Source organism: Lynx rufus, unplaced genomic scaffold (assembly GCF_022079265.1).
Source record: "Lynx rufus isolate CCGP_SWC_20201006 ecotype Redwood Valley unplaced genomic scaffold, mLynRuf1.p SCAF_11, whole genome shotgun sequence".
Lineage (NCBI taxonomy): Eukaryota > Metazoa > Chordata > Mammalia > Carnivora > Felidae > Lynx > Lynx rufus.
The window spans coordinates 57,420,504-57,432,513 of NW_025814825.1; the positions used below are offsets into that span (position 1 = coordinate 57,420,504).

The window sequence follows — 12,010 nt, forward strand, 5'->3', positions numbered from 1 at the left end:
TATCACAAGTGGCTCTGCTATACAAATAATCTTGGCACAAATGCAGGTGAAAATGAAAATATTTAATTATTTGTGTCGTGTCTGTTTAGCCTCATTGATGCTACTCACAGAGATGTGGATGTGCTGTTACTGCTTTCTAACTCTGCCTACTACGTGGCCTAGTAAGTTGCTTTTTGATTTAAAACTTTTTAATTGTTATTTTAATTTAAGTCAACTTCCTTATTAGAATTCATGACAAAAAAATTAAGAGTCTGGTTTTGTTACATAGTTTAAGGAACTTCACTGAACTTCTTTACCTCATATAACTGTTCTTATCAACTTGAAAATGGGATTTTAGAGTTGTAATCAGTATTTATATGTTTTTTCAGTATTTAAGTATTATATATTTTCCATGTTTTGATGTACTCCATACTTTTAATGTAAATGACTCTACATTATTTTTTATTACTCTACAGTAAAGTTCCCCATCTTTTAGCACTGAAATACTTCCTTTTTTTTTTTTTTTTTTTTCTGTTAGGAATGATACAGTTGTCATTGTGCAGGTAATTGTATATGTGTGTGCACACACATGCACACACCTGCTTCTCTTTGGTTAAAAGGGTATGATGAATTACAATACTTCTGTGGTTTATCAGATCTCCAATAAGGCTACCAATTAACAATGCCACTAGCAAAATTACAAGCACTTCCTCATTAGCCTTACCAGAATCAGCTTTTGTTTTGTTTTGTTTTCCTGTTAAGTAAATACTCTCTTTTTGGACTTGTGTGACTCTGAATGGTCTTTTTTTTTTTTTAGTCATTGGCCCAGGTGCCCATTGAGGTTGATGTATGGATTTTTTATTCTTGATTTCGGATATCAGATGTATCTGTTATTATTCACAGATACATGCCTTTAGTGTAGTATGTATGTGTTTACCTGCCTTTTAGGTTAAGTTTTAGTTTGGTTGGGTTTAAAAATTTTTATAAAACAAATTACATTTTGTAATTCATTTTAATGTAAGATATAAGCTGATTGTTACTTAGCTTTTGAACTGTATATATATGTTAATGCCATTTCATCTAGTTTTTAAAATGTTTAACCTTTTATCCCATAGTGTATTATGCCCTGGAATATTTTAACTGTATAGAAGTTGCTGCTGTTTCAGCCGACAAACCAAATATGCTTTTGATTTTAATCCTGTTTTTACTCCCTTTCCTTTTATCCAGTTATGATGATGAAGTTGATAAGGTAAACCAGTATCAACGACTAAGTCTAGAAGACCTGGAAAAAATAGAAATAGGTAAATTTTAACATGCTAATCAACTCCTCGAAAGCAAACATGGTTTCTTCCAAGAATGGGTCACTTTGTTTGAGCAAGCACTATAGCATACTGGACCCAGAAAGGGGTATTGATACTATACTGCAAGTAGTCTAATTTTTAGGACTCTCTTCTGTTCCTTAGAGATGAGTGATGGATAGATTGTAATAACTGTGCTTAATACCTTGTGAGGATTAACCCAGGGATCAAGAAAGTTTACATATTTGAAACTGAAGAAGAGTTTTTATGTAGTCTCATCAAACCAAATCATCACAGTAAGCTTGTATTTTGTGTGTCCTCATTTAGAAGAAATAAGAAACGTGTGCTAAATAGTTAATGATGAGTAAGTGTTGGTATTTTGGAGCTAAAAAAGTGAGTGTTATATGAATCGTTTAAACATCTTCCTTTGGGTTTTTAGGTCCTGAACCCACTCTTTTTGGTAAGCCAAAGTTCTCCTGCATGCGACTGCACTACAGATACAAAGAAGCAAGTGGCTATTTCCACACACTGAGAGCTGTAATGCGCAATCCAGAAGAGGACGGGAAAGGTAATGAAGAGATGCCTGTATTCAGGGGTAGCTTTTGATCTGCTCTTAAAAATCCAGGTGGAACTGGGGAAGGTACATACCATTACAAACGGAATGATCCAGGAAAACCGCTTTGTGAGCTTTGCAACCTTCACATAGCAACTTTGTCCCCAGCAAAGCAGGGAAGTTACTTGAGCTGATGTAGCTCAGGCAAGGGTATCTGATGGGAGATCTGTGTATTTGGCCATATGGGTGCCAGGCCTTTTCCCCCAACCCAGGTGCCTCTCGTGGACACTCGTCGGGGACCGTTCCTGTCTTGTTCGTGGCTGTTGCAACCTTGGTGTCTAACACAGGACAAATGAGAAGAAACTTCTAATTCCAGTTGATTTGGGTCTTTTGCCCTTTATTAATTCCTTTTGCCCTTTATTAATTTTAGAACAACAAAAAAATTTGTTTTAGGACATTTTAAATTAGTGGGGGAGAGTAATGAACAAGAAGCAGTTTTCTGTAAATCGCAGCAAGTACATTTGTATTTAAGCGTTAAGACCGCACGTTTCATTCAGGGTTCTGAATTACAAGTGCTGTTTTTTTCATCTGTTTTTGGAGAGATTGTCAAGCAGTTGTATTTGGGTTTCAGATACCCTTCAGTGCATTGCGGAGATGCTGCAGATAACCAAGCAAGCCATGGGATTAGATGTACCTATAATTGAGAAAAAACTTGAGAGGTAAGTACAGTACTTTGATTTTCTGAAGAATGAAGACATTGTTATTCAAAGTCTTACTCCTTTAAAAGTATTTGCAAGATGGGGAGAAATCTGTGATAATGTATTGGTATTTAGGCTGGGAAGTGTCCCGTTTTTGTGGATCAATAAGTAATGCTTTTTGTTTGAATCTGAATGCTCTCTCTTGAGAGTAGATCTAAGCAATACATTACTTGTGGCCATAATTTAAACAACTGTATAGAGAAAATGACAAGCCAGTATGTTTTATTTATTTTCTTTTTTCTTTTAAATATATTTAAAAAAATTTTTTGGGGGGGGGGCGCCTGGGTGGCTCAGTCGGTTAAGCGTCCGACTTTGGCTTAGGTCACGATCTCGCACTCCGTGAGTTCGAGCCCTGCGTCGGGCTCTGTGCTGACTGCTCAGAGCCTGGAGCCTGTTTCAGATTCTTTGTCTCCCTCTCTCTCTGACCCTCCCCCGTTCATGCTCTGTCTCTCTCTGTCTCAAAAATAAATAAATGTTAAAAAAAAATTTTTTTTAAATTAAAAAAAATTTTTTTTTACATTTATTCATTTTTGAGAGAGAGCACAAGCAGGGGAGGGGCAGAGAGAGGGAGACACAGAATCTGAAGCAGACTCCGAGCTCTGAGCTGTCAGCACAGAGCCCGACGTGGGGCTCAAACTCGCAAACTGTGAGATCATGACCTGAGCTGAAGTCAGATGCTCAACCGACTGAGCCACCCAGGCACCCCGAGCCAGTATGTTTTAAACACCAGTGGTTTCTGAGTTTGGGGAAGGAATGAATGCCTGTGAAGAGATTATTTACATTAAAATTTGGATTTTCTATCTAATCACATTTCATGGTTCACATTCCACTAAAGAGAGCCACTTGGTCATCTAGAGAATAATTGTTCGGTCTTCTGTTAGTAGAGAGAATTGTTCCAGTAGCGCTTTAATAACATCCTAGTTGTTCTGAACATGCTCATGACCAGCAATCCCACATGACCAGCAAGAGTCAAACGTACATACTGAGACATGTGGCAAACAGCAATACTTTTTTCTGACATTCATAGCTGTCACGAGGGATGCCAAATGCGAAAACGCTATGTTAAATAGCCCGTATCTTTTTAAATAAATGTAAGTAAATCATAGAAAACATAAGGAAAATTTTCCCTCCCTCCCATCCGAATTCAGCCAAATGGAATGCGTGCAGGCAGCTTTAGTCAAGATGTTAGATTCCCATTTATGGGCCTGTTGTCTTTGCTGGTCCTTTAGATTGTGGATGTGGTGGACATGCCCCCAAAGTGACTGTAGTAGTTTCTCCCCTCCCCCTGACATCCACGTTTCTGTTACCTGTTGTCGGCCACGGTCTGGAAGCAGGTGGTCTTTCTCCTGACCCATTGTCAGAAGGTCAGTAGTAGCCTAAGTCACGATGCCTACGTCGTTCACTGCATCTCATCGTGTAGGCATTTATCATCTCCCATCATCAGAAGGGGGGTGAGTACTGTACAAGAAGGTATTTAGAGACTGTGTTCATATAACTTTTATTACAGTATTATTGTCTTACTGCTGTTGATCTCTTACTGTGTCTAGTTTATAAATTAAACTTTATCACAGGTGCATATGTGTAAGGAAGAACCTAGTATATATACAGGGTTTAGTCCAGTCATGGCTTCAGATGGCCACTGCGGGGGGCTTAGAATGTATCCACCACAGACGAGGGGATAACTGCTGTTGCCTGAATTTTAGGTGTGGTTTTTGGGGGAACTTTTTGTGCTTAATTCTCAGAATACCCCAAAATGCAGGTTGAGGCAACCATTGGGATGCTTCTCTCCCTTGCCTTCCTCTGCTGCCTCCCTCTCCTCTGGATGCCAGAGAGAACTCAGTTGAAGGAAACATGAAATAATTACAGTCAACTTTAAAGACAAAAGGTTTGATCCCAAAGAACCCAATATGATGAACCTAACTATGGTGAAGAGCTTCACGGAGTCAGACTAAGATCTTACAGGTGTTGTGTTTCCAGGGACTGGCTGTTCAGTGCATGGCCTGAGGATGGTAAGGGCAGGACACTGCTTGCTGGACTTGGGGTTAAAGTCACAGCCAGGCCACTGTTCCCACTCAGAACTTGGGGACAACTTGTCCACACTGTTTCCAGAGGCTTCTGCTGCCCAGTGGTCAACTGCTACACACTGGTTGCTTGAAAGACTTCATACCGAAAAGAATATCTCATTGTCTTTTAATAGTGATTATATGTTGATACAGTATCTTAATATACACAGAAGATTATCAAAATCTCATGTTTTTAGTAGTGGCTAGAAAATTATATTACTGTGTAGCTCACAATTACCATATAGCTCACATTTCTATTGGACAGTACTATTATAGCCTCAATTCCAAGGGATTATATGAGTTTAAGAAATTGGGCCCAATGAAAGTAACCGTTTTCATTTACATTAGTAATTGGAACTGGCATATTGGATTTCACAGGGAACTTTTTTTCTCTTCTCATTTGTAGGAAGAGCAGTAAACCTCACGAAGACATCATTGGCATCAGATCTCAAAACCAAGGCTCTTTGGCACAGGGAAAAAATTTTTTAATGAGCAAATTTTCATCTCTAAATCAAAAAGTGAAACAGACCAAATCTAATGTAAATATTGGCAATCTACGAAAGCTAGGAAGCTTTACCAAACCTGAAATGAAAGTTAACTTTCTAAAACCAAACTTAAAAGTAAATCTCTGGAAATCAGATAGTAGTCTGGAAACCATGGAGAACACCAGTGTGATGGATAATAAAGTCCAGGCAGAGTCGGATGGGGAAATGTCTTCAGATAACGACTCCTACCACTCTGATGAATTCCTCACAAATTCCAAGTCTGATGAAGACAGACAGCTAGCTAACTCCCTAGAGAACGTAGGGCCAATAGACTACGTTCTTCCGAGTTGTGGGATTATTGCTTCAGCACCTCGATTAGGCAGTCGGTCCCAGTCTCTCAGCAGCACGGATATTAGCATTCACGTCCCTCCAGAGGGTGCCGCTCACGGAAGTGGTTTTGGAAAAGGCCAGGAGTCCCCTTTGAAGAAGAGCCCTTCTGCCGACAACATACACGTACTGACTGGCTTTGCCAAGCCTGTGGATATTTACTGCCACAGATTTGTACGAGATGCACAAAACAAAATGACCCGGCCATCAGAAGCGGGGTCTGTTTCTCAGCAGGCCAGTGAGGAAGGAAACCAAGTGACCAATCAAGTTTCTAATGAAGAAACACCGTCTGAATCAACAGAACCGCTACCTTCTCGACCGTCTCAGTTAGACGTGGCTTCTTCCGCAAGCGGCCCCCAGTATTTGTCGGTTGAACCGGTGCATCCGGTTGGATCTCAGAAGACCCCGGGCTCTGGCTCCAGCACGCGGGAGTTGGAGACCGGGCTTCCGGTGACTCCTTCTCCTTCAGAGGGCGCTGGCAGCAGGGCAGTCTCCCCCTTTGCGAAGATCCGAAGTTCCATGGTCCAGGTGGCGAGTATTACCCAAGCCGGGTTAACCCAGGGGATAAACTTTGCGGTGGCCAAGGTCCAGAAGAGCCCTGCAGAGTCTGAAGTGGTCCAGGAAGTCCGGCAAAACGAACTTAAAAATATGTTTACACAATGCCAGACACGAATAATTCAGATTTAGTTTTTAGCTGCCAAGAATCCTTTGGCGTTCGTTTGATCCAAAAAGAGGTTTCATGCGTGAGGCAATTTTAACCTTCGTGGTCTTTGAAGCTAGGGATCGCAAATGCTAATTGTGTTTATCGGGAAAGGTTTTAAAAGGAGTGTGAACTTGAGCAGATGTCCAGATTTGAGAGCCAGAACAACAGAAGTGCGTCATCCCCGAAGGGTGCACACGTGAGTAGCTTATACGCTACGGAGCGGTGTCTCTCTGGAAGGAATTTCGGGATAATTACTTTGAGACAGAATAACCTGAACGACCCTTCTTGGGAGTGAGGTGGGTGGGTGGCGTGTGCAAGTAAACACGGAAAGTACACACGTGGACACATGTAGGGGAACAGCCTCTTCACCATGTGTTTTTGTTCTGTCCGTTCTTTTGTGTAAATACATTTAGTTCTTAGCGACTTTAGAGTTACTAGTACAAAGAAGCGTTTGAATATAAAAACTACTAACTTAGTTTTGATGGCTTAACCATCCCCTAGAAAGACTAAATTGAGGGTTATTGGCCCAAGAAGGGTATGCCCATCTGATGCATTCCCCGTAGCCTAAATTTAAAATATTTTGCTTCCTTCTGCACCCCGAAGTCTAGGATTAAGACTTGTCAGTCATGAAACCTGAGACACCAGATGTGAAGATCAGCACCTTAAATTTTTGCTGTTTTCAGGAGTGTAAGACTGTGCATTTATTAGATACTGGTAATTCTTGTGTTCAAGTCATCATTTGTTGCAGGGAGGCATTCCTTAACATCTTGTGTTCACTGAAAAGTATTAAAGGTTCAGCTGAAGCACAGCGGTGCTGAAACCGATTACAGGACTTCAAATCCTGACCACGTGGAACCACGGCCCCAGAAGGGCCCTTACACGACAAGAACGTTATTACAAACAAGTTCTGGTTTGTCTGGTATCTTTAGAGCCTTACTCTGTTGAAGGGATTCTCAGCTAAACATTATGTCTGTTGTAACTTTGATAAGTATTTCCACGTTTGTTATTTATTAGCGGTATCTTTTTTTTTTTTTTTGAAGTGTCGAATCTTGTGACTATTTAAAATAAAAGACCATTGTAATTTAATGTGACAGTGTGTATGAGGAGTCCTTGAATAACATTTTAAAGATAAGGGTTGGGGGCGCCTGGGTGGCTCAGTTAAGCAGCCGACTTCAGGTCGTCACGATCTCAGGGTTTGTGAGTTTGAGTCCTGCGTCAGGCTGTCCATTCTCAACGTGAAGCCTGCTTGGGATTCAGTCTCCCTCTCTGTCTCGAACATTTAAAAAAAAAAAAAAAGGTCACAGCCCTTCTGGTATTCTGCCCCCCCTCCCCCTTTTTTTAATTTGGGAGAGTGGGGAGAGAGAATCTTAAGCAGGTTTCACGATCAGTGAAGGGCCTGACCCGGGGCTCAAGCCCACAATCTTGGGATTATGACCTGACCTGAAACCAAAAGTTGGACGCTTAGCCGATTTAGCCACCCAAGTGCCCCCTCGTGACGATGAAGCACATCGCAAATTTTAAACACCCGAACACTGAATGCTTTATCCTGTTCTCAAGCAGCTTCTCTTCTGGGTCTTGAAATGCTGAAGTGTCCCACAACGGGAGAGAGAAATACAAGCAAAGTCAGGTGATAAAACGTATCTTTTAAGCTCCACAGAATTCGTTCCAAAGAGATTTTTGAAAAATAAAGCAACATTTAATTCCAGTGAGGGTACTATGTTCAGTTTCCTGGTGATTCACGTAGAGGTTACAATCCTGTGAGGTCCAGTGTGTAGGCAAAGGCCAAGGGAGTTCCGAAGCCCAGAGTTCTAGGCTGTCTTACCCAAGTGGGACGCCAGAAGGACACAGTTTCCAGTAATGGTTTTCTACCAGGAAGAAGTGGGATCTTTTCCCCACACGTCACAGGGGAAGAGTCTTACAATTCATGAAAAACAACCCCAAGTACTGGTCATTTGGGAAGTTTTATTTATTTGAAAGAGGGTTTTCCTTTCAGGGGAACTTTTCTGCAAAATCAAGCAAATCATGTACTTCTCTTTGGTAAATTACAGTTTACATTGGCACAGTAATCACATGGTAACTAATCTACTCTCTTGAATTTTATTCTCACAGATCCAGTTGAGTGTTCATTTCATTTCTAAAACTTTAAGGAAGTCTAGTCTACCAGTTATAAAAATGAAAACCAGTTAGAATTCTAAATATAAACATTATTTACATTAGTTTATAAAAATAGATTTGAGTTTAGGAAAAGTTAAACAACTAGTAATTTTCACTTCAGTTAAGCATAACGAATTCCTTGGTTTTCAAGGCAGACCCTGTTTCCTTGTTTAGCTGTGTCAATTTGGAGTGGGGGGCAGACTTCGGGAGTTAACTGAGCTCTCGCATTTCCCACTATGTAAGTTGCTGCCTAAGAAAACCATCTTTATACGTTACCACTGATGGCTTCTAACAAAAGTAATGGTCTAAACTTGCCAAACCTTTCTGATACCACAGTTTCCCTACTACACTGTACTAAACTGCTTTCTGTTAGTTTAAAAGCTTTCATGTTACAACTGTAATTGGTCTGGGACAAACTTACCATAGCTTTATCAGTTATTCCTGGACTAGCAGATAATGTTAGTTGAACTAACTCATCTGGAACTAATGGAGAAACTTAGATAAAAGTTCAAAATCCAATACAATCATCAAAGCAACTAAATGACCATTAGGAAAACAATTTAAAACTTTATTTTCTACAGAAGGCATCTTTTAAAAAGTTAACTGTTTGCTCTCTTCAGATCTGGGCAAGATATCCTATCCCAGGCCAGCAGCATTCCCCTAAACAAACCCCATGAAACAGTGGTTCCCAGATGCACCGGGGTGAAATGAGAAAAATAAGGACAATGTAGTGTTTTGTTTTGTTTTTGAAAAAGCTGTGTTTATTCCATTTCAAGGACTCTCCTTCGGAGACTGTCCTTTTAGGAAGAAACAAATGGCAATACAGGGGTTTCTTTCAGATTACTTGGCAAAACATTGGCAACCCTGTCCCCCAAATTTTTGGAAACCTTACTGGTCCATGAAATCCAAAAGTCTGGGAACCACTGCCACGTAAAAAGACTAATTTTGTAGGTTATTAACAACTGTTAAGTGGGGGAAAAAAAATCTGTGGCCAAATGTTTGGGAAATGATACTGCAGAATCTCACACGGTCGTGTGACTTAATGGCAAGTACACCCCATTCCCCAAACCTGGACCACTAAACACGTTCAGACCCACCGTTAATCGGAAAGATGTAAAAATCTGAAGCGAACAACCCTTCTGACTTTGGAATTCCAACAATTTTCTTCAAATGAAGTTGACATGAGCATTTCAACAGAGTCTGGCCTATGACTTAGCTGAAACTAAGGAAATGGTATAATCAGCAACATTATCAATATTAAACTTTTAATATCAAATACATTTTTGTACATTGTTACTAATTTATATAATTATAAAACAATCAAAAGCTCCATAAAATCAGTAAGGTAAAAGCCCTTACTGAATATTATATAAACTTCAGATGTTACCAGGCTTGATTTCAGGAAAAGTCGTTGGTTTTTGATACAAATTATCTACAAAACAATGTGGTATAAATGGCATTTGAATTTTACAATAATGTGGCTACAACTTGCCCACTACTCTCATAAGTGTCAGATCTTTAAAGTTCATTTCCGTTCACACATTTCTGCTGTTGAAGCCTGGTTCTTCTTAAAGACTCTAGCTGCTTTGCTCTTAGCCATCGTTCCCTAGACAGCGTTGTCTGACCGGCACTGAGAGACAGAAACCTGGAATGAAACACAGAAATAGATTGAAGTCTAGACTTAGGGCAGTCTCTAGTTCTCTTTCCTTCTCTCTCTCTTTTTTTAAAGAACCTAGGAATCCTGGGTTACAGGTCAAGACCATCTGTTAGCTACACGGAAGTCAAGAGCCCAGTTAGACTTCCACAGAGGGATCTTTGAAGCTTGGAGCCAAAGAGCAAGCCCGTCCCACTGTAGTGGTCACTTGCCAAGCAATCCCCCTCGCTAAGCACTTTCGCAAGGTGTTCTAAAGGAAGAACATCTTCCATTTGTAGAAATCTGCCTCTGTTACTCCCCCCAGTCGCGAGGTTCGTACACGGCTTACTAAACAAAGAAGCAATTCACGGACACATCGTTCCTCACCGAGCAACAATGAGCAACTGGTGGAGGTCGTCCGCGGTGATGCTCTGAGGGTCATTCTTGCGCATTTCCACAAAGTCATCTTCGACTGCCTGTATCGAGAGAGGAAACGGACTTTAAGACGACTGCTTCTGGAAAAGCGACATGCATTCCGCAGGGAAAGCGAGAGTAACATGGGCCACGGGCCCCGATTCTGAGGCCGCGGAGACCAGAAGGTAGCGGACAGAGGAGCACACGTCACACGCGGGGCTGTCGCTGCTGACGGAACCGGGGCCCGGCAAGGCAAACGTCCCGGTCGGCAGTGTGCGTGGCCTACGGGGAAGAGTGACGTCACCACAGTGGCAGAGCGAGGACCTCTGAAAACTCTCTCCCCCATTAAAGGGCACAAGAACGGGAGCAAACAATACGAAAATCTGCTTCTTCGAGAGCTGAAAATTAACCAGAATGCAGGGAGCATTTGTTCCAGAAAGACACAACACGAGGCTGTGAGTCATTTCAGCTTGCCCTATCTATCCCCTGGCCCCAGCAGCCCTGAAGAGGGAACTCTCGGCCACTACTGGAGAGGGTCCTCTCAAAGCACCACCGGGGAGAACGGTCGTTATTTGACTGGCGGTTCCCCGGGAGAACCCACCTGCGAGGTGGTCTTCATTCAGCCTGACTCGGCCTGCCCAGTGTGAACAGCCTCTTCTCCCAGGGGACTGACCAGAAACCACCCGAAGCGATTACCGATCGTCCCGGCCGCCTCAAGCGTCGGGTACTAGTCGGGGCAGATACGCGGTTAACCAAAACCCTTCAAAGAAAAAACTAGGAAATGCGAGGTTTTTCCTCCCAGAGCCCCCAGCGGACAGATCTAGCCCCCTCTCCCCGGGAACGCAGAAGGCCCCGTGCGTGTACAGGGAGCGGGCTCCAGGCCATCCCCTCTGAGTAGCCTCTTCTGTGTGAGAAGGAGAAGGGTAGGTCACAGTCGTGACCTGCATGGCTGAGAGCAGGAGGCCTGTCCACACAAGACCCACAGCCCTCGGCTTAGACTGAGACATCGCATCTGAGGAAATTAAGTTTCTGTCTGATCACTGGCTGACCGCTAAGCCACATACCAAGAGCACACTTCACAGAATTCACTCAGAAGTCGCCGAACGACACGCCACCACCCCCGGAGCGGGGAGCAGCCCCCAGAGCAGGGCCAGCCGACGACGTAAAACATCCGGTTTCCCAAACAAAACTGAGGAGACGGGGAGGGAAACAAGAATGTGCGGCGCCCTTCACTGGGAACAAAGAAGGCAACAAACTGTCTCTGAGGAAGCCGAAACATCGGCCTCACCAGACACTTTAAATCTGCTATCTTAAATACATTCCAACAACCAGCGGAAACCACATATAAAGAACTCAGAGAAAGGACGAGAACGTCTCCCCAAATAAAGAACCTCAACAGAGACAAATTCTTTCACAAAAACAGAACCAAAATTGAAAATTCACTAGAAGCTAGGCTCCAGAGCAGCTCTGCGCCGCAGGCAGAAGAAAGTCTCTGCGAACGCGTGGGAAGGTCGAATGCGAATGTCCGGTCTGCGGAGGAGACAGTAAAAGGGAGGGGGGAAAACGAACGAATCCTCAGCGAC

The 12,010-nt window shown here is 42.4% G+C and overlaps 2 protein-coding genes across 4 annotated transcripts in view; one reads left to right on the plus strand and one right to left on the minus strand.

Annotated features, from left to right (window-relative positions):
• Positions 1-7,312, plus strand: part of INPP5F (inositol polyphosphate-5-phosphatase F) — an 85,634-nt gene extending 78,322 nt beyond the window's left edge. For both annotated transcript variants that reach the window (XM_047073530.1, XM_047073531.1), the window contains 5 exons: positions 90-161; positions 1,207-1,280; positions 1,717-1,845; positions 2,462-2,549; positions 5,058-7,312. In XM_047073530.1, the coding sequence (XP_046929486.1) occupies positions 90-161; positions 1,207-1,280; positions 1,717-1,845; positions 2,462-2,549; positions 5,058-6,210 (1,516 nt within the window). In that variant the 3' untranslated portion in view covers positions 6,211-7,312. The remainder of the gene's footprint in view (positions 1-89; positions 162-1,206; positions 1,281-1,716; positions 1,846-2,461; positions 2,550-5,057) is intronic.
• Positions 7,313-8,168: 856 nt separating this feature from the next.
• MCMBP (minichromosome maintenance complex binding protein) overlaps positions 8,169-12,010 on the minus strand; it is a 48,521-nt gene continuing 44,679 nt past the window's right edge. For both annotated transcript variants that reach the window (XM_047073535.1, XM_047073534.1), the window contains exons 15-16: positions 10,401-10,489; positions 8,169-10,025 (exon numbers count right to left, since the gene is read on the minus strand). In XM_047073535.1, coding sequence (XP_046929491.1) covers positions 9,899-10,025; positions 10,401-10,489 — 216 coding nt within the window. In that variant the 3' untranslated portion in view covers positions 8,169-9,898. The remainder of the gene's footprint in view (positions 10,026-10,400; positions 10,490-12,010) is intronic.